The 19,161-nt window shown below is 42.8% G+C and overlaps 1 protein-coding gene across 1 annotated transcript in view; it reads left to right on the top strand.

Annotated features, from left to right (window-relative positions):
• Positions 1-19,161, top strand: part of sptbn5 (spectrin, beta, non-erythrocytic 5) — a 251,285-nt gene that overhangs the window by 104,454 nt on the left and 127,670 nt on the right. The window contains exons 26-30 of the mRNA XM_069915498.1: positions 981-1,167; positions 1,921-2,121; positions 3,463-3,579; positions 9,828-9,991; positions 12,138-12,270. Of these exons, the coding sequence (XP_069771599.1) occupies positions 981-1,167; positions 1,921-2,121; positions 3,463-3,579; positions 9,828-9,991; positions 12,138-12,270 (802 nt within the window). The remainder of the gene's footprint in view (positions 1-980; positions 1,168-1,920; positions 2,122-3,462; positions 3,580-9,827; positions 9,992-12,137; positions 12,271-19,161) is intronic.

The following is a 19,161-nucleotide window of genomic DNA, read 5'->3' as shown; positions in this document are numbered from 1 at the left end:
GTGGACCTTCTTAAATCAAAGTATTGAGCCCAGGAGTTTGGATGTTATACTAAAGTTGTCTAAGAGATTGGTGAGGCTAAATTTGGAGTACTGTGTGCAGTGTTGGTCACCTAACTACTGGAAGGGCATTAATAAGATTGAGAGAGTGCAGAAAAAATTTACGAGGGTGCCGGGACTTGAGGAGCTGAGTTGTAGGGAAAGGTTGAATAGGTTAGGACTTTATTCCCTGGAGTGTCAGAGGTTGACGAGAGATTTGATAGACGAATACAAATTTAAAAGTGGTATAGATAAGGTAGATGTGAACAGGTTTTCCACTGAGGTTAGATGAGACAAGAATTAGAGGAGATGGGTTAAGGGTGAAAGGTGAAAAATTTAAGAGGGGAACTTCTTCACTCGGAGGATGGTGAGAGGGTGGAAGGAGCTGTCAGTGGAAGTGGTTCAATTTTGACATTTAGAAGATTGGAGATGTACATAGATGGGGGGGGGTCTGGAGGGCTGTGGTCTGGGGGCAGGTCGATGGGACTAGGCGGAATAAATTATTTGGCTCAAACTAGATGGGCTGAAGGGTCTGTTTCTGTACTGCATTGTTCTATGGGTCCCTGCTGCTTGGGATGTCAGGCGGTGGAATGTAGATCCTGGTGTTTGGAATCTCTGGAATGGACTAGGGAACCCAGTTCTCAGGATGTTGGGGAGAGGAATAGGATCCCAGCTCTCACGATATTGGGCTTCCATGTGTTGAATTGAGGAATGAATCCTGGAGCTTGTGATGTAGGGGAGTGGGATGGTGATCCTGGTGTACAGAATCTTGGAGAGTGAAATGAAAGCATTTCTTGCATCAATTAAAAGCATCATGCATGGTCCTTTTATTTTAAAAATAATAGTTTACTTGTTTAATCATCAGTCTTCCACCTGGATCAAAGAGTCAATATTTCAAAGTTAATTGACTTGATTGCTCTATTGCCTTTCCCCTACCCATGTAGGTTTGAATCTCTCAAGATTCCCCTGGAACAGAGAAGGAAATTGTTGGAAGCAATGGTGGCTCTGTACGAGTTCCACCACAACAGTGATTTGGAGATGAAGTGGATTGCTGAGCGGATGCCAAATGCTTCCTCGAGTAACTGCGGCAAGTCCCTGGATACAGCACAGAGCCTGCTGTGGAAACAGAAGGTTGGGCTCTCCCTGCTGTTAGCTTGGCCCTGAGACTGAATCTTGGGATGTTTCCAGCATGTGGTGATTACTGGACCCAGTTGCAGGGGCATGTCCCTTGGCTCCACTTGGAGATTAATGCTTGGGTTAACAGAATGTGCATGCTTTAAACTTAAAAACTGAAGGTTCCACACAGCTGAACAATAACTGCAGTGTAATTGGGTACTATATTAGGTAATAGGATTGGATGTTGGAAGGGGGAGGTGTATTCAAGTCATATAGCACAGAACAGGCCCGTTAAGCCAACAAAGCTGGTGTTCTGGGCTAGTCCCACTTGTCTGCATTTGGTCTATATCCTTCTGATCTATAGATCTATCCAATGGCCTTTGAACATATTCTGGTAAGGGAAAGCATACAATGTTGTTTTGCAGAATTGGATGCTGGGAGGGACTGGAGGAGCAGGTCAACCATGTGCTGTACCATTGGTTGCTGGGAAAGGGTGGGTTAGGTACATCATTGTGTTCTCTGATTGGGTACAGATGGAGATGATACTTGAGCAGTATCATGTTATTTAATTGGATGCTAGGTAAAAGGGGTATTGCACACTGACTGGTTGTAGTAAAGTGCTGTGCAAGAGATTTTGGAATTGCACAGTCTCAGTTCCCCTTCTTCATTTGTGCTATACTTAGTCTCCCTTTCCCCTTTTTTCTCTCTCATGGAGTGTGAGGCTTGTTATCCTGGTCCTTTTGTAATGGAATATTTCATCTGATGTAGGAGCTACAGGTTGAAGTGAAGACCCACAAACAGCAGATCCAGAAGGTGTTGGAGATTGGCAGGCATATGGTCAGCTCTCAGCACCTCATGGCCCAAGGTATTGAGGGCAAGTGCACAGAGCTCCAGTCCAGCTGGGAGGGACTAAAAAGGGCCTGCAATGACAGGAGGAAGAAGCTACAGCAATCAGTATGGTTCCACCAGGTAGGTTGGGTCACGGAGACTGTGGTGGGACATGCAAAACCAGTACAGCCCAGTGAAGTGAAGTGTTCCCAGTACTACATTCCCCTGCCCATCCTATCACCTCTCACTCCTTACCCTCTTCTCTTTAAAATATCAAGGGCAGGATTTCTAACAATGATGGATTGGAATAGAGCTGGAGGGTCTAATGTCTTGGTGCCAGGACAACAATCTCCCCATCAACGTCAGATTTCCAGAAGAGGGTAGAGTTCACTCCCCAGTCCACATCAATGACACCAAGGTGGAGGTAGTAGACATTGAATTCAGAGGAGTAAATATTTCCAGCCACTATTACATGATGGCCAAGAGAGTACACCAGCACCTCTACTTCATCAGAAGCCTGAGGAAATTAACATGTCACCTGCCTCCCTCAACAAATTCTACAGCCGCACCAAAAGTAAACTGTCAGGGTGAATTACTGTGTGGTACAGGAACTGCTCCGAAAACCTCAAGAAGCTGCAGAGGAATGTGAACACAGCTCAGTCCATCTCACAAGCAGCCCCCCCCCCCCCCCCGCACCCCCCCACCTCCTCACCCATTCCCTCTTCATCAACTCCATCTATGCCTCCCGCTGCCTTGGAAAATCAGCCCCAACGTTATAAAAGACATCCCATCCAGCCACATTCCCTTTCCCCCTCTTCCCATCAGAAGGAAGATATACAAGTGTGAGATCGAGAACAGTTTCTTCCAGCACTATCAGACTCTTAAACGAACCTCACACAAGTACAATAAGGTTGTCTTTGCTCTGTTCTAACTGATCTCTCTCTGTAACTCTGTCCTGTGTCCCATTTGCTGTACTCTGTGTGGGATGTCAAGCTGGACTGCTCACACACAAACCTTTGCCTCTGCACCCTGGTACATGGGACAATGAACTTGAGCTGTTTTCACTCTTGACCCTCCGTCCAACCCAGGGTCTCGACCAGGATATTAACAATTCCATTCCCCAGAGGTGCTGCTTGATCTGCTTAATTCCTCCTGCACCTGATCTAGTTTGCTCTAGATTTCTGCATCTGTCTCCCTGCCAATCTAAATCAAGTTTATTGTCATGTACACTAAAGCAAACTAATGAGTCAGCCTAGCAATCCAGCTAGTCAGCCTGGATTCAGCTGGTCAATTATGTATGTTCCCTTGCTCCATCAGAACCAGAAAGATCTTCCCAATATTCCAGCCTCTTGCAATCAGTGCATATGCTGCCCCTTGAGGTGCATCCTTCTTCCAACAACCTCTACAAAATGCCCCTGAACAAGTGTGTCACCCTCCCAATTGCTGCGAATAATAGGAACTAATACCTTGATGTCAATTTAGTTCCTTGCAGATGTTTCAGAACTGGAATCCTGGGTAGCAGAAAAACTTCAGCTTGTCTCAAGTAAAGATTACGGGAAGAATGAAGCTGTTACGCAGATGATGGCCAAGAACCATAAAGTAAGTGAAATCGTTTATGTTAAATTAACAGTGCTTTATAGGAAGCAAAGATATATAATCAAACCGTCTCTTATACTCAAACAGCAGACAGGCACCTAAATAAAAAGGTGAGAAGGGGAGGGAAGAACGGGCAGGGGAGGAGCACAAGCCAACAGCCAAGAGGCCATAGATAGGCAAGGGTGGGAGGAAAGATGAGAATTGATCAGAAGAGAGGGATAGCTCTGTGAATACAGAGCTGGAGGAAAGAAGACAGACGGATAGGGAAAGAGAGAAGACGGGAGGTGGGGAGCTGGAAGAAAGGATAGGGCAAGAGGGAGCCGAGGGGAGGATTAACAGAAACCAGGGGTCTATATTAATGCCATTTGGTTGGAGAGTGCCCAGACAGAGCATGAGGTGCTCTTCCTCCAATTTGCAGGTGGTCTCAGTTGGCAGTACACGAGACCATGGACAGACATGCCAGCAGGAGAATGGGGCGGGAATTGAAATGGGTTGCCACTGGGACATCCCTACTATCACAGTGGACAGTGCAAGCATCCAGTCTCTCAAAGTAGAGGAAGCCACAACAGGAACACCAGATGGAGTAGATGACCCCTGCAGATTTTCACAAGTGAAATGTTGCTTCACTTGGAAAGACGGATGGGGGCCCCCAAATGGTGGTGAGGGAGGAGGTGTGGGCACGTGTAGCACTTCCTGCAGTCGCTGGAGTAGGTGCAAAGGGGGGCATCTCAGATGATCTAGCATGGAAGACCTCATCCTGGAAACAGATGCAATGGAGATGGAGGAACTGCAAGAAATAAATAAAGTCCTTACAGGGGACAGGATGTGAAGAGATGTAGTCAAGGTAACAGAGGAAGTTGGTTGGTTTGTACAAGAGTTTGTCTCCCGGGATGGACACAGAGAGATTGAGAAAGGGGAGAGTGTTGCTAGACATGGGTCAAGTGAATCTGTTGAGAAAGAATCAGAGGCCTTTCTTATGGGGGATGGAGGTATCCATGGTAAAGATGAAGCGTTCAGGCAATTGGAAGCTATTGAACTGATGAATGTCATTTAAGGTATCACAGATGTAGATTGAGAGGGACTGAACTTGGGGGGGGTGGTGTGTGGGGGAGAGAAATGGAGTCAAGATAAGCAGATACCAGTTCATGGGGCAAGAGCACATGGAAACTGTGTCTGCCAGGACAATTGGGTTTGTGGATCTTGGGTAGGAGATAGAACTGGGTAGTACGGGGTTTGGAAACAAGAAGGTTGGAGACTGTTTCAATTTCCTGCCCCATTGCCATGCTGATGTGTCTGTCCATCATCTCACGCACTGTCAAACTGAGACCACCCAAAAACTGGAGGAACTACCGTTTTATATCTGGGAACCCTCCAACGAGATGGCATTAACATCGACTTCTCCAGTTTCCCACAAGATTCCCTTCTCTCTCTCTTTCCCCATCCCTCTGTCTCCTTTCCTCTAACTCCCCCCAACCCCTACCTCTTTCACTTTCCCCATCCCTCTATCCTCCAGCTCTGCATTTCCCCCCTCCCCCAATCAGTTCTCAGCATTTCTCTCCAGCCCTCTTATCCAATTGTGGCCTCTTGGCTGTTGTTCTATGCTCCTGCTCCTTCTTCCCTCCTCACCCCACCTTTTCATTCAATCACCTGCCTGCTTTTTCTCATACCTTGACAAAGGGGTCAGGCCCAAAATGTTGGTTATACTGTATGCGGAACCTGCAGCCCTTTTGTCTATTTACTACAGTCACAGCATCTGCAGACTTTTTCACTCAACTGTAAATGTGCCATTTATTTATTACCTGATGAATGTTCTGCAGTGTGTCTCAGAAGATACAATGGGATTCAATTTGTCATCTCTCTTTGCTTTCTCTGGCTTCAGCAGCATCTCTCTGCTCTTCGTGCGCCACAGAATTCTTCACAGGAATGATGAGAATGACTGGGAATTTTGTGGACTTGCCTCTGGTTACTTCTGAAAGTTACTAGTCTAATAAACTTCAGGAGTTTTTTGGCCAGTTCTTCAGAGTTAAGGGTGGCTTGCTTCCACTCCAGTTGAGTGGGTTCCAATGTGCCAGTGGGTCTGATGAGAGACCCACACACTTTGTCTTGGGTGGAGTAGGAGTGGCTTAATAGGGTAGATTGTTTGGGAGACTGTGTCAAGAACTCCTGTCAGAGATGCAAGCTTCAAGATTCACATCTTCTTCTCCACTTTGAGTGGTCATGGACCAGGGATTCCATCAGTCGATGAAGATTTAATTGTTTCAAAGAAATTTTGAGAACCTCTTTGAAGCACATGTGTAGTCATCATGGCTTTTTCAGCCTTATGATGTTTTTGGCACTCATTACCAAGCTTGGGAGAAATGCACATGAGCAATATGTAGATTATTGGGCTTTGGGGCCCTCAACATCCGACTGGCTGGCTGGCAAGTTGCCTGTTCAAAAGTACCAACTCCCCAAAGTCAGGTAATCATATTTCATCTAAGTTTGGGGAGATGCATGGGGAGACCAGACCAAAATAACCACGATGGAAAATGTAGTTTGAGTAGCATAGTGAGGTAATTATTTTTGTTTTAATGATAACAGATACACACAAAAATGCAAAACATATGTATGTAATTACTGCAAACATGACATCATGCCTTTGAAGCACCTTTTGACAGTTTTTTTAATAAAGAATATATTAACCCTGTTTACATTCCTTACCAAGGCACAAAGGTGCTGGTTGGCAGAGGAGGCAAAGGATGTGGGGGAAGGGGAGTTGTGAAGGAAAGCATGGGCTAAGATAGATGCAAAACACACAAGTGCTGGAGAAACTCAGCAGGGTGTGCAGCATTCTTGGGAAGTAACGGGAAACCAACGTTTCGGGCCTTAGCCCTTCATCAAGATCTGAGCAAAGAGCAGGCAGGTGGCTGTAAAAAAAAGATGGGGAGAGGCGGGAGGAAAGGCCAGGGAGAAGTACAGGCTATCAGGAGTTTTAATTCCACACATCATTCCCACACTGATCTGTCTACCCATGGCCTCTGCCCTGCCCATCTGAAGCTACTGACAAATTGAAAGAACAATACCTTATTATATCTGGGCACTCTCCAACAAAACTCATTAACATCGACTTCTCCAATTTCCGTTAAACCCCTCCCGTGAGACACACTCTTTCCCTATCCCTCTGTATCCTTTCCTCCAGCTCCCCACCCCCTTCCCTTCCCTCTCCATTCAGGGAGTATCAGCCATTATTTTTCAGCTTGTTTCTCTTCTACACTCACACCCATATCCAACTATGATCTCTTACCTGTTACCCTGTACTCCTCCCCTTGCCCCTACCTCCCTCCTCTTCTTCTCCCACCTTTTTTATTATCATATGCCTGCCTGCTCTTTGCTCAGACCTTGATGAAGGACTCAGGCCTGAAACATTGGTTAGCCTTTGCTTCCTACAGATGCCGGGTGACCTGGTGAGTTTCTCCAGCACTACAATCACAGCATCTACGGTCTTACTGGATTAACGGCCATGATGGATACCAATATAGTCAGTTGCAGACATTTGATTTTATATTCTTCTGTCAAAATTACCAAGCCTCTATTTCTCCTGCTTTCTCATATCTGGTCATTTCCCCTTTCTCGCCTTGTCTCTCTGTGCAGCCATGTTCCACCTCCTAGTCGCTGGTGTACCTTCAAGTATCCCATCCCTCATTCCATATTCCTGTTCTCCTTTCCACCTCCTCTGTCCTCTCTTCTCCCCTTTTATGACTCTTTCTTTCTTCCCCTTCCCTATGTCTCCTTCCCATAATCGATTCAAACATTTTCCAGTTTACATCATCCCCTCCACTTCCCATTTCCCTTCTTCTCCCTTTCTCCATTTCCCCTACCTCCCTTTTCCTCTCAACCTCTTTTTCTCCCCCCCCCACCACTCATTCCACGGAATCTGCACAGGGAATCTGTGCCTGTCTCGACAACTTCTCAATTACTTCAACTTCCAATCATCCTCTGTTTCCTCTTATTTTCATTCAAGAGGGTGAATCTACATTTTCTTTGCAACTTTGTTATAGTACAGCATGGAGACAAGCCCATTAGCCCAACTAGCCCATGCCAACCAAATTGTCCCCCTGCCTGCATTTGGCCCATATCCCTCTCAACCCATGCTATCCATGTATCTGTCCAACAGTGCCTGCCTCAACTATCTGCTGTAGAAGCCCGTTCCATGCATCCTTCACAGAAAGTGTAAAAAAAAGTTACCCCTGAATCATAAGGCCATTTCACATCAGCAATTTAGACAAAAATTTTGAAGATAAAATGAAGTATTATGAGTTGGATGAAGCTCATCTTTTGTGGAAGAAGACCATCAAGTGAGCATTGGGGAAGGCAAATGTGCACTAACTAATGGCACACATAGGGATTTTCTGAGTGTTGATGGGAGATATTTCACGGGTGAAAGTTATGTGTGCAGCACTTATTACACAGCTACTGCACAGCTCTAGGGACCCAACTTCAATCCTGACCCCCATTGCTGTCTGGGTGGAGTCTGCAAGATCCCTGTTGAACTCTGTGGGTTTACGCAGGTACTCCGACTTCCTTCTACATCCCTAAAGACATACCGGTCAATCAGTTAACTGGCCAGTGCCCATTCCCCCAGAGTTTCAGAAGGTGATAGGAGAGCTGATGTGTATTTAAGAGAGAATAGGTTATAGAGAATTGTGCAATTGCTCTGAACCAACATTGGTTTGATGGGCCAAATAGTCTCCATAAGAAAATATGAGAAATTTGAAAGAAATCATCCTTATTCAGTACTGGGTGTTGGAAAAGCAGGATGGCAGCCGAGGTGATGGGAAAGTAAAGTTGGGTGTTCTCTGTCCACACAGGGTAGCTGACCCCACTTTCATGAATGAGGATGCCAAAGGGAAGCATATAGTTTTAGAAAGGGAGAGGTCATTTGGGGCTGTTCGGGTGCCATAAAAGGGATGGAAATCAAGTTGGTGATGTTCAAATTGTAATTCTGGGTAACATCGACGCAGATTTGGGAATTGAAAACATACTCACTGATCTTGGGGAATAGGGATGAGGTGGTAGTTCACAAGGCCAAATTTGTTTGCAATAAGTAAACAAAGAGGAATAACCGGGTGATTGTATGAGTAAGCAGGATTAGTGTTATAAGAGACGGTGCCAGTCAGAATAGGGACCACTGTACAACATGAGTTACAATTAGTGATAAGGGTGAATCTGGAAGGAAGACCATTAAAAGTTTTAATGTGAGTGTAGTTGAAATTCTGCAATTCAGTCAAAAAGTATTGCTCCGGCCACCCAAAGATCAATCCTGGACTTTGGCTTCTGCATCAAAGAAAGCTTTGGAAGGAGCACCATGTTGTTACACATCATCAACAGGACTCGGGGGTTACACTATGAGAGCGATTGCATCAGCTGATCTTGCATTCCCCGGAATATTAAAAAGGGTATTTGATTGAGAGGCTCAGTATTTTGAATGGATTTGATTAGATATTGAAAGTTTTTCTCCACTAGTGAGCGAGTCGAGGATAGGCGAGATAACTTTACCCTTAGAGTCAGGTAATTCAGAACATGGGAAGTATATCTGAGCTTGCCAAGACTATTAAGGATTTTGGAACAAAGCCAGGTAGGTGGATTTGAGGTGCATATTAGCCATGTACTCCTTGACTGATGGAAAGGACTCAAGAGGTTGAATAACCTATTTGTTCAAATATCAATGTCAAATGTTAAAGCTGTGTGAAATTAGCAGACCCTTGCAGTGTGATTGAAGGGCAGTATTCACTATAATTATAAAAACATCAACATGTCAAATAGTTCCTGGCCTTTTATATGTAAAAGTACAGCTGCATCCATTGTGCAGACTTAAACTATGTGGATGCAATACATAAAAGTACTGGGGCAAGTCAGCGGGTCATGCAGCATCTATGGGAAGTAAAGGGTACCAACAGTTGAGGCCTAAGCACTTCATTACGTTATGAGCAAAAACAGGCAGGTGCCTTAATAAAAAGGTGGGGGAGGGAGTTCCAGGATTTTTGCCCAGCGACAGTGAAGGAATGGAGATAAATTTCCAAGCGCTCCCATGCTTTTGCTGCCCTTATCCTTTCTCCTTCAAATGCTGTTCTGGTTCGATGTGGTAGTTGAGGCTTCTTCGAATAGTCTCAGCATTTAAAAGGGATCCGCCACCAAGTACTGGGTTTACCTCTTGCACTGTGAATGAGCTGGAAGTTGCAGTATTTTTTTTAAATCTGTTCAATCTTTTCCAGGCCCTGGAGGGAGAGATCCAGAATGTCTGTGGCCTCGCTAAGAACCTACAAAAAAATTCCCAGGACCTTCCACTCAGAGGGCTCATCACATTTGACATGGTAGATGAACCTCAGGAGCACCTTCGTAAGCAATTAAAGGAGTTGCAAGAGCATTGGGGCATCAGGTACAATAATGTAATGCAATACACTAAGCCATACAGAGTCATACAACCCAGAAACATGTTCTATGGCCCACCACACCCATACCGTTCATTGCAGCTGTCTGCACTAAAGTCATCGATGCCTTGGTGATTCAAGTACTTCTCTTGATGTTAAAATGTACTAAGACTATCTGCCTCCAGATAGTCTTACTGCACCTGTTCAGGTAGCACATTCCAGTCTCCAACCCCCTCCACCTGAAAAACAATTCCCCCTCATATCCCCTCCAGTTCAATCTTTTACCTTAAACCTATGCCATTGTGTTTGATTCACTCCCACCCACCATGGAAAAAACGATTTTCACTATCTACCCTATTTATTCTCTTTCCCCTTAATTTAATATTATTCTATCAAATCATCTGTTTTTGTCCATGAGACTCAACTCAAGCCTATCTAATCTCTCCTTATAACTGAAATGCTCCAAGCCAGGCAACATCCACTGCACCCCCTCCAGTACAATCACATCCTTCCTATAACATGGTGACTAGAACAGCACCCAACACTCCAGATGTGGCTTAACCAACATTTTATCAAATTGAAACATAACATTCCAGATCTTGTTTCCGACGAAAGCAGGCAACCATATTCCTTCTTTTCTGCATTATCCACCTGTGCTGCCACTTTCAGGACTGGCACCCCAAGGTTCATCAACATTCTTTTTTATATATTTTTTAAAAAATTTTCACATTATGAACCATATCAACCAAAATATGTACAAACGTTTCTCATTAAATTTATACAGTGGTCTTGCCCTCTACCCACCTCCCTCCAAAACACATAAATATTCAACATTTACAATACAATAAAACCATATAACAATATCTTCATTCGAAGGAAAATAAACAAGAAAAATGCATCATCTATTTATTACACACTGAATCTAGTCGTTTTGTCTTATCATTTTCATTCTCATTCCAGGGGATGGAGGTCATAGGCATGATATGTTCCATGTATGGTTCCCAAATTTGTTCAAACATTGTGACTTTATTTTTTTAATTATATGTTTTTTTTTCCAATTGAATACATTTATTCATTTCCATGTACCATTACTGTATACTCATGCTCTCTTCCATTTTCCAAGTTGACATTATACATTTTTTTGCTATTGCTGAGGCTATCATAATTAATTTTTTTTGCACTTTATCCAATTTGAGGCCAAATTCTCTACTTCTTATGTTACTTAAAAGAAAATATCTCTGGTTTTTTTGGTATGTTATTTTTTGTAATTTTATTTAGTAATGATTTAATTCTTCCTAAAACATATTCACTTTCGTACATGCCCAAGTTGCATGTAGTGTTGTTCCCATTTCCTTCTTACAGAGAAAACATCTATCCAATAATGTTGAATCCCATTTTTTAAATTTTTGAATAATATATACCCTGTGTAACCAATTATACTGTATCATGCATAACCTTGTGTTTATTGTATTCTTCATAGTTCCAGAACATAATTTTTCCCATACTTCATTTTTTATCTTTATGTTTAGATCCTTTTCCCACTTCTACTTAGGTTTATAGTTTATTTCATTTTCCTTATCTTGCAGCTTAATGTACATGTTGGTTATAAATCTTTTAATTATCATTATGTCTGTAATCACGTGTTCAAAGCTGCTTCCTTCAGGTAATCTCAAGCTGTTTCCCAATTTATCCTTTAAATAAGCTTTCAATTGATTGGGTTCATCAACATTCTGAGACCCCCTTCCATTTACTGTATTTGCCCTACTCTCTTTTGCTTTCTCAAAGTACATCATCTTGCATTTGTCAGGATTAATTCCATTTGACATGGCTTTGCCAAATTTACCAACTGTCTTGCTGTAACTTAAACTGCCCACCTTTGTTATTGTATGTACCACCAATGTTTATATCATGGGCAGTTCCTATAATCAACTTGAGATTTTGCCCTTTTATAATCTTGGGCAATCCTGTGTTAGTAACCCTCTTCCCTTGCAAATATTTTCTCCATGTAAATCTAGATCATGAATAAATGCTTGTAGTTGTGAGATGTGCAAGAGTCTGCACACCTGATAATCAGTGCTGTGTATAGAAGGACAATTTAAGTGGAATAAATGAAGTTATGAAGCTCATCTGATGGGGAATATGCTCAATTTTCAGGACGCGGAAGCTGGAAGAAACACTGGTATTCTATGAGTGCCTGCGGGAAATGAGTGAACTTGAGGAATGGGTCATACAGCAGCTGCAGGCAGCCAGCTCTGAAGATTATGGGAATGATTACCAACACGTCCTGGTAAAGATGTCTTCAACTCCTTATGATTGGTGCATCTGTAAATTCCTTTCAATTATGTTTCTCACAGTTTTCTTCCCATTGACCCTGAATGGACAGCGGGAGGCTTCAATCTCACACATTGGTGATGAAGCACCTAAATTATCTTGCACATCTGTTTCTCTATTATTTTATATAGAACTCCCATAACTCCCAGGCTTGGCCTCTCCAGTGTTCACCTCTCCTTCCTGATCTTAATCTACATGAGTAATTTACCATTCAGAATTCTGCTATTTCAATTCAGTCCCAGTCCACATTGGCCTCAAAGTCTGCCCTACTGTAACACCACAATTTTTGTACAAACTGCAACAATGAATGTTTATCTATCTTTTTACATTTATAATATTTTATTTCCTCTTGTTATGGTAATTTAATTTGTACTTTTGTTTGTTAGTGCATTCTGAGTACCTTTGTAACTGCAGCAAGAATTTCAGTGAGCATCGTACTCATGTATATGACAGAACTAACCCTCATCATTTCACCATCATCTCTTCAGCCCTTGGCAGTTCCATCGGCTCTCATCACTGGCCTTATCCACTGCTTCTGCTTCCTCTCCTACTGCCTGGCCTTATGCATCTACGGACCTAGCCACTCTCTGCTGAGAGCAAACTCATTAACCCAATCTCATGAACCAACCTCATATACTTCAATTTAAGATGTATTCACCTATATGATAACTATATACTGCAGAGGTCAGATCATAGAACTCAAAACCAAGGAGGAGGTTTTTCATCCTGTCTTTGCCTGTGCTGCCTGTTGAAAGAACTGTCCAGTTAGTCCACAAGTTTTTAATCCTTGCAAATTCATAAACTTTTTTTCCCCCAAGTTTAGAGGAATCCAATTTTACCACCCTTCAAGGTAATGTTTCAGATCTCTCTCAACCCTCAATAAGAATTAATTTCTAATTTCTCCTCTCATCCTTTTGCCAATTAATACAAGTTGACTCATCCACCAGAGGAAGCAATTTCTACCTATTTATTCTGTCACAAATGCTCATAACTTTGAATAGCTCCTATTAGGTTTTTACCATCAAGAGGAGTTGGTATATGCCCCTCCATGCCCCCTCTTCTCCCCTCTCCTCTCTTGCCCCCACCTTTTTATTCAGGCATCTGTCTCAATTTGCTCATTTGTTGAGGAAGGGTTCAAGTCCGAAATTTGGGTTATCCTTACCTTCCTATATGTGCTGCAATTGTTTCAATGTTTTCTTGAACTCTATTTATTACTTTGCAAAGCTTTGTTTCATCTGAAAACTTTTTAAATTATATACCCGACACCCACATGCTGACCATCTAAAAGTAACAAAGAATAACTTTCCATGGCTTCTTCTATGCATCTAGCCAAACAGGAAAACACTTTTTAAAATATATTTTATGATTTTCCAAACTTAAACTCAGTTATCAACATTATTATTGCCAATGTTAACAGCATCAACATTGACTACAATTTACAATGATCAATTCTATACAGTTTTCTTCAGAGTTCAAGCTCTTTTCGTCTCCTTCCCTCCCCACCCCCACATTTAGCACTTAACTAACCACAGTTAACACACAACATTCAAGGCACTCACAACAAAGGTATAAGACACATATCAGGGTTTTATGGGTTTGTCATTGACATGGCGGACAGTGCTCAGGCTATTTTCTTCTCTTGACTTTTTCTGGTTGGGATGGGATGGGAACCCCTCCAACCACCGAATGAGGGATAGACAGTATTTGGTCCATATTTTCGAAGCCATATATATCCAAATCCTTTTGAATTGCAAAATTGTACCCGCTTCTACATTTTCCTCTGGCAGCTCATTCCAGATACAAACCACCCAGAGTGAAAAATCTGTTCGTCAGATTCTTCTTAAATTTCTCCCCTCTCAACTTAAACCTACCCCCTTTGGTGCTCAAATCATCTACCCTGGGGGGAAAAATCTGTGAATATTGACTTTATCTGCACCCTATAACTTTATCTGTGATTTTATGAAGCTCCTTTGCTGCCTAAGCTCCAGGGAATGAAAACCCAAATCCATTTTATGAGTAAATCTTTGAAGTTCAAAACTGCCTTTTAAAAGTATGTATATATCCCCTTTCACCAGAACCTTGTTATTTCATCAAAAAATTTAATCAATTCAATCCGATAAGGACTGCTTTCACAAATCTCCACTGCTGCATTTTCTTCACAGAGCATAAATAGATTATTCCAATTCTTCAAACTAGAATCTCTCTTGGAAAGACATGCAGCACAAGACATACACTACATTTAGGGACAGCACATTGGCATAGCTAATGGAGCAATACCAGCATCCTGGTTTCGATCCTGGCGTCTGCTGCTGACTGTGTGAAGTTTGCACTTTTTTCATGGTGACGTGACTTTCCTCCAGGTTTTCTGTTTTTCTCCCCAAAGAGGTGCAGTCAATAGGTTAATTTTCAACTGTGCCTTGCTTCTAGTATGGAGATGAGTGGTAGAACATGGGGGTGTTGATGGAGATGAGAGAAGAATAAAATAGGTCTCGTGTAGAAATAGTGTAATGGGTTCTTGATTGTTGGTACAAACCTGTCATTTCTATGCCAGGTGGCTCTCTGAGTTGGACAAGTGAGCCATGTGATGATGAGAGTTTATTGTCATATCCATGAGTACAATGTACTGATGTTCTGAAATTCTTATTTGTTGCCAAAAAGCAGAGAAGTGCTGGAAAAACTCAGCAGGTCTTGCAGCATCCATAGGAGATAAAGATATAATACCAGCATTTCAGCCTCTGAGCCCTCCTTCAGGCTTTGAGTAAAACTCAGGCAGGCACCTCAATTAAAAAGGCTGGGGGGAAGTTAAGAAAGACAGGACGAGGAGCACAGACCAACAGACAAAAGGTGTTCGTATCCATATCCAACACCTTTTGTCCTCCTCACCCTGCCCTTTTTTACTTCTTCCCAGCCTTTTATCTGAGGTGCCTGTCTGATTTTTTTACTCATAGCTTGACAAAGGGCTCAGGCCCGAAACGTCGGTTATATTATCTTTACCTCCTATGGACACTGCAAGTCCTGCCGAGTTCCTCCAGCATCTCTGTGTTTTTACTACAATCACAACGTCTGCAGGCGTTCGTGTTTCACTCCCTTCTCACTTGTTGTGCCCACACAGGTACTTAAGATACACCAACTATAATAATATTCATTCAATTACCACAATATCCCATGAGACAGAAAAAAAGCAAATAAATACAAAAGAATAGATAAATAAATATTCTCAGTTCCAGTTACTGCAAAGAAAAAGTGATCCTTCAGTGATAGACAGATCTTTTGGTGGTCCCGAAGTAGTTTATGGTTAGAGGTAAGGTTGTACATAAAAAAAATCAAGAGCCTGAGGCTTTTAGGGGGGAAAAACCTGTTCTTGAACCTGGACGTACTGGAGTTCAGGCTTCTATACCTTCTGCCTGAAGTCCAGCACCTCCAGGTTCAAGAACCGTTGTGACCAGGGTGATGGAGGTCCTTTGCAATAATAGCTGCCTCTTGAGGCAGCGCCTCACATAAATATCTTCAGTGGATAGCAGGATGGAGCCAGGGCCAGATTAATGTAGTCGCAAGAGTAGCTTATGCTCCAGGCCCCATATTCTCAAGGGCACGTTTATGCGCTTTAAATTATAAGAAACATTTCGTTTTCATCTTTGTGCAGCAGCTAGGAGACACCACACTGATAGTCTGTGTTGATAACTCTAATTAAAGGTGATAATAGGCTAAATTTGCTAACCTTTAGCGATTTTAGCCAATTATCATCTTTAATCGGGTTATTACCACAGTCTATGGGTGTGTTGTATCTCATAGCTGCTGCACAATAATCTGCTTAAAGGTGATAATAGGCTAAAATCACTAACCTTAAAGGGGAGGGGGTATGTCACTGTCCTCACCTTGCCCAACTGCCTCCCTCCTAGCCCCAGCCGTCCTCCCACCACCACCCCCTCAATATAACCCCTGATGCAGCATCAGGGATACAATGCTGCCTGAGTTCACCAGAGCGCCACTCTGGCATCTGATCAGGCTGCTTCAGCGGCAGCTTGTGGCGATGGCTCAATGCGGGACCAATGGCCATATTTGTTACCCATAATCCCCCACGCAGCTGAAACCGCTCTGCCATCGCTACTGGGCCAGGGAAATGCAGGCCAGTTCTAGCTGCGTGGGGATTTATGGGTAATAAAGAATGCCATTGATCCTGCAATGAGCCAGCCACCGCACCTGCTGTAAGTTTTGTTTTAACAAAATGTGTAAGCCAGTTTGGGCAGGGGAGTGCAGGATCAGTGTAAGTGCAAAATATGTAAGTAAGTTTTAACGGGGGGAGGGGTGCAATTTCAATGTTTGCCATAGGTGCTATGTCCCCAAGATACGCCACTGATAATCGCTGAATATATAGTGATCTGAGAAAGCTAGCATCATTTTGTTCAGAATAATTAAAACTATTTCAAACTTGCAGGATCAGTGTCAGAAACTCTCTCGGTAGGGGAGGGGCACTGCCATTACAATTCCTCCTCACTGCGCATGCGCCAAGTGGCACAATTTAGGACCCCTTTAAAATAAGTGCTACAGGCCCCGCAGTACCTTAATCTGACACTGGTTGGAGCCCATGATGGATGGCTAAGTTTGCCACTTCCTACAGCCTTTTTGTGTTCCTAGGCATTCAAGTTTCAAAACTAGGCCATGATTCAACCAGTCAGTATACAGACCACCTGTAAAAGTTTGATGGAGTATTCAACGACATCTGAATGTCCTCAAACTCTAGAGGTGTTGCTGTGACTTCTTCTTGGTTGCTTTGATTTGCTGACTCCAGGATAGGTCCTCCAATATGTGAACTCCCATGATCTTGAAGGTACAAACACACTCCACTAGCACAATGTGTGCCAAAGAATAACAGAGAAAATGAAGCAACTCTTCCACCAATGGGTCAGATTAAGGTTCTGTGATCCAGTCATAAATGTGATTGAAAAAATAAATAGCTAATGTGGTGGGAAAGGGGGATGTGACATTTAAATTTAGACATACAGCACGTAACAGGCCATTTCAGCCCATGAGTCTGTGCCGCCCAATTTACACCCAATTAACGTACACCCCCGGTACTCTTTGAATGGTGGAAGGAAACCAGATCCCTCGGAAAACCCACACAGACACGGGGAGAATGTACTAACTCCTTACAGACAGCATGGGATTTGAACCCCAGACCCAATCACTGGTACTGTAAAGGTGTTGCGCCAACCACACCGCCAACCATACCACCCGATGAGAGATTGGGAGAGATTCCAAGACCATCCCTATTCTTAATGCTAGCAGGACCAGCATGTGGCTGGTGAAGGTAAGACTGAGACTTTAGCAATCAAGCTCAGCTAGAAGTGCTGAGTATTTGATCAACTTGGCTTCCTTCTGACATCCCCAATGTCATAGAAGCTAATTTACAGCTAGTTCAAATCATTCCACATCAAGTCAACAAACAGCCAAAGACTATGAGAACAGAGAAAAAAAACTCTGCTATACTACCAGAGACCTGCATTCCAGATATCTCAAGCCAAACTTCTCCACCACTGATACATTATTAGCTAAACAATTGCAAAATCATAGAAGGAGAACTTTTGGCTTGTCACTTCATAAGAACAATCCAGCTGTTATCCATCTCCTGCCCTCTCCCCTCAGCTGTGCAAATTCTTTCCTTTCAGATATTTATCTGGCTTTTTGAACACTTTAATTTAATTTTCTTCCATTATTAATCTTGGCTGCACTTTCCAGACTTTAACCATTATTCCTTGCACTAGTTTTGGTTCTTTTGCCAATTATTTTAATTCTTTCCTCTAATTTGTGCCCCTTCATCATTGATAGGTTTTTGACTATACCATTCATAATTTTAAATACTTCTTTCAGACCATATCACCATCTCCTGTGTGGCAAGCAGAGTGATTATTGGAGGTTGCAGTGGCAGCTTATCCAAGCCCCAGAACATCCCTGCAGATGTTTGATAGAGCAGTGATCTAGGCTGTTTTAATTTATACATCTCGGTTACAGGCCCTTCCAGCCACCAAAATATACCCATGACTAATTAACCTGCTAACTCTATATGTCTTTTGAATGTGGAAGGAAACCAGACCACCAGGAGGAAACCCACTCAGACATGGGAGAACGTTCAAACTGCTTACAGACAGCACTGTATTCAAACCCAGGTGCTGTAATAGTATTGTGCTAACCATGCTTCATCGATAACTTTCCTTGTACAAGTTTGCAGATGTCCAATCCATCACAACTCCTCAATGTATAGTAATACTTGGACAGCATTCAAGCATGGATTGTGATATAACAAGTAACATTCACACTACAAAAAAATGCCAAGAGAGATCCTAATCTTTTTTAGTTTACCATTGCTGAATCCCCGCCATCAACAACCTGGGGTCACCATAAAACACAAACTCAATTGGAGCACCTACATCAGTTTTACAAGAGCAGGCCAAAGGCTGAGTGTCCTGCAGCAAGAGACTCACCAACTTGATACCAAGAGTCTTTCCACCTCAGTGGTTCTCAACCTTTTTCTTTCCACTCACATCCCACTTTAAGTAATCCCTATGCCATAGATGCTCTGTCATTAGTAAGGGGTTGCTTAAGGTGGGATGTGAGAGGGAAAGGAAGGTTAAGAACCACAGCTCTAGACCCAACTGTTTCTAAAATATTTTGTTTGAGAAAAATTGTCATTGACCCATTTCCTTTTGAGTTCTGAAACCATGCACATAATGAGTCAATTAGGGACAATTAAAACAGTGGTTTTCAAACTTTTTCTTTCCACCCACATACTACCTTAAGCAGTCCCTTACTCACCACAGAGCACCGATGGCATAGGGATTACTTAAAGTGG

The sequence above is a fragment of the Narcine bancroftii genome, chromosome 2 (assembly GCF_036971445.1).
Source record: "Narcine bancroftii isolate sNarBan1 chromosome 2, sNarBan1.hap1, whole genome shotgun sequence".
NCBI classification, from domain to species: Eukaryota; Metazoa; Chordata; class Chondrichthyes; order Torpediniformes; family Narcinidae; genus Narcine; species Narcine bancroftii.
Note: the sequence above shows the minus strand (reverse complement) of the source record. Positions and strands in the feature narration are given on the sequence as shown.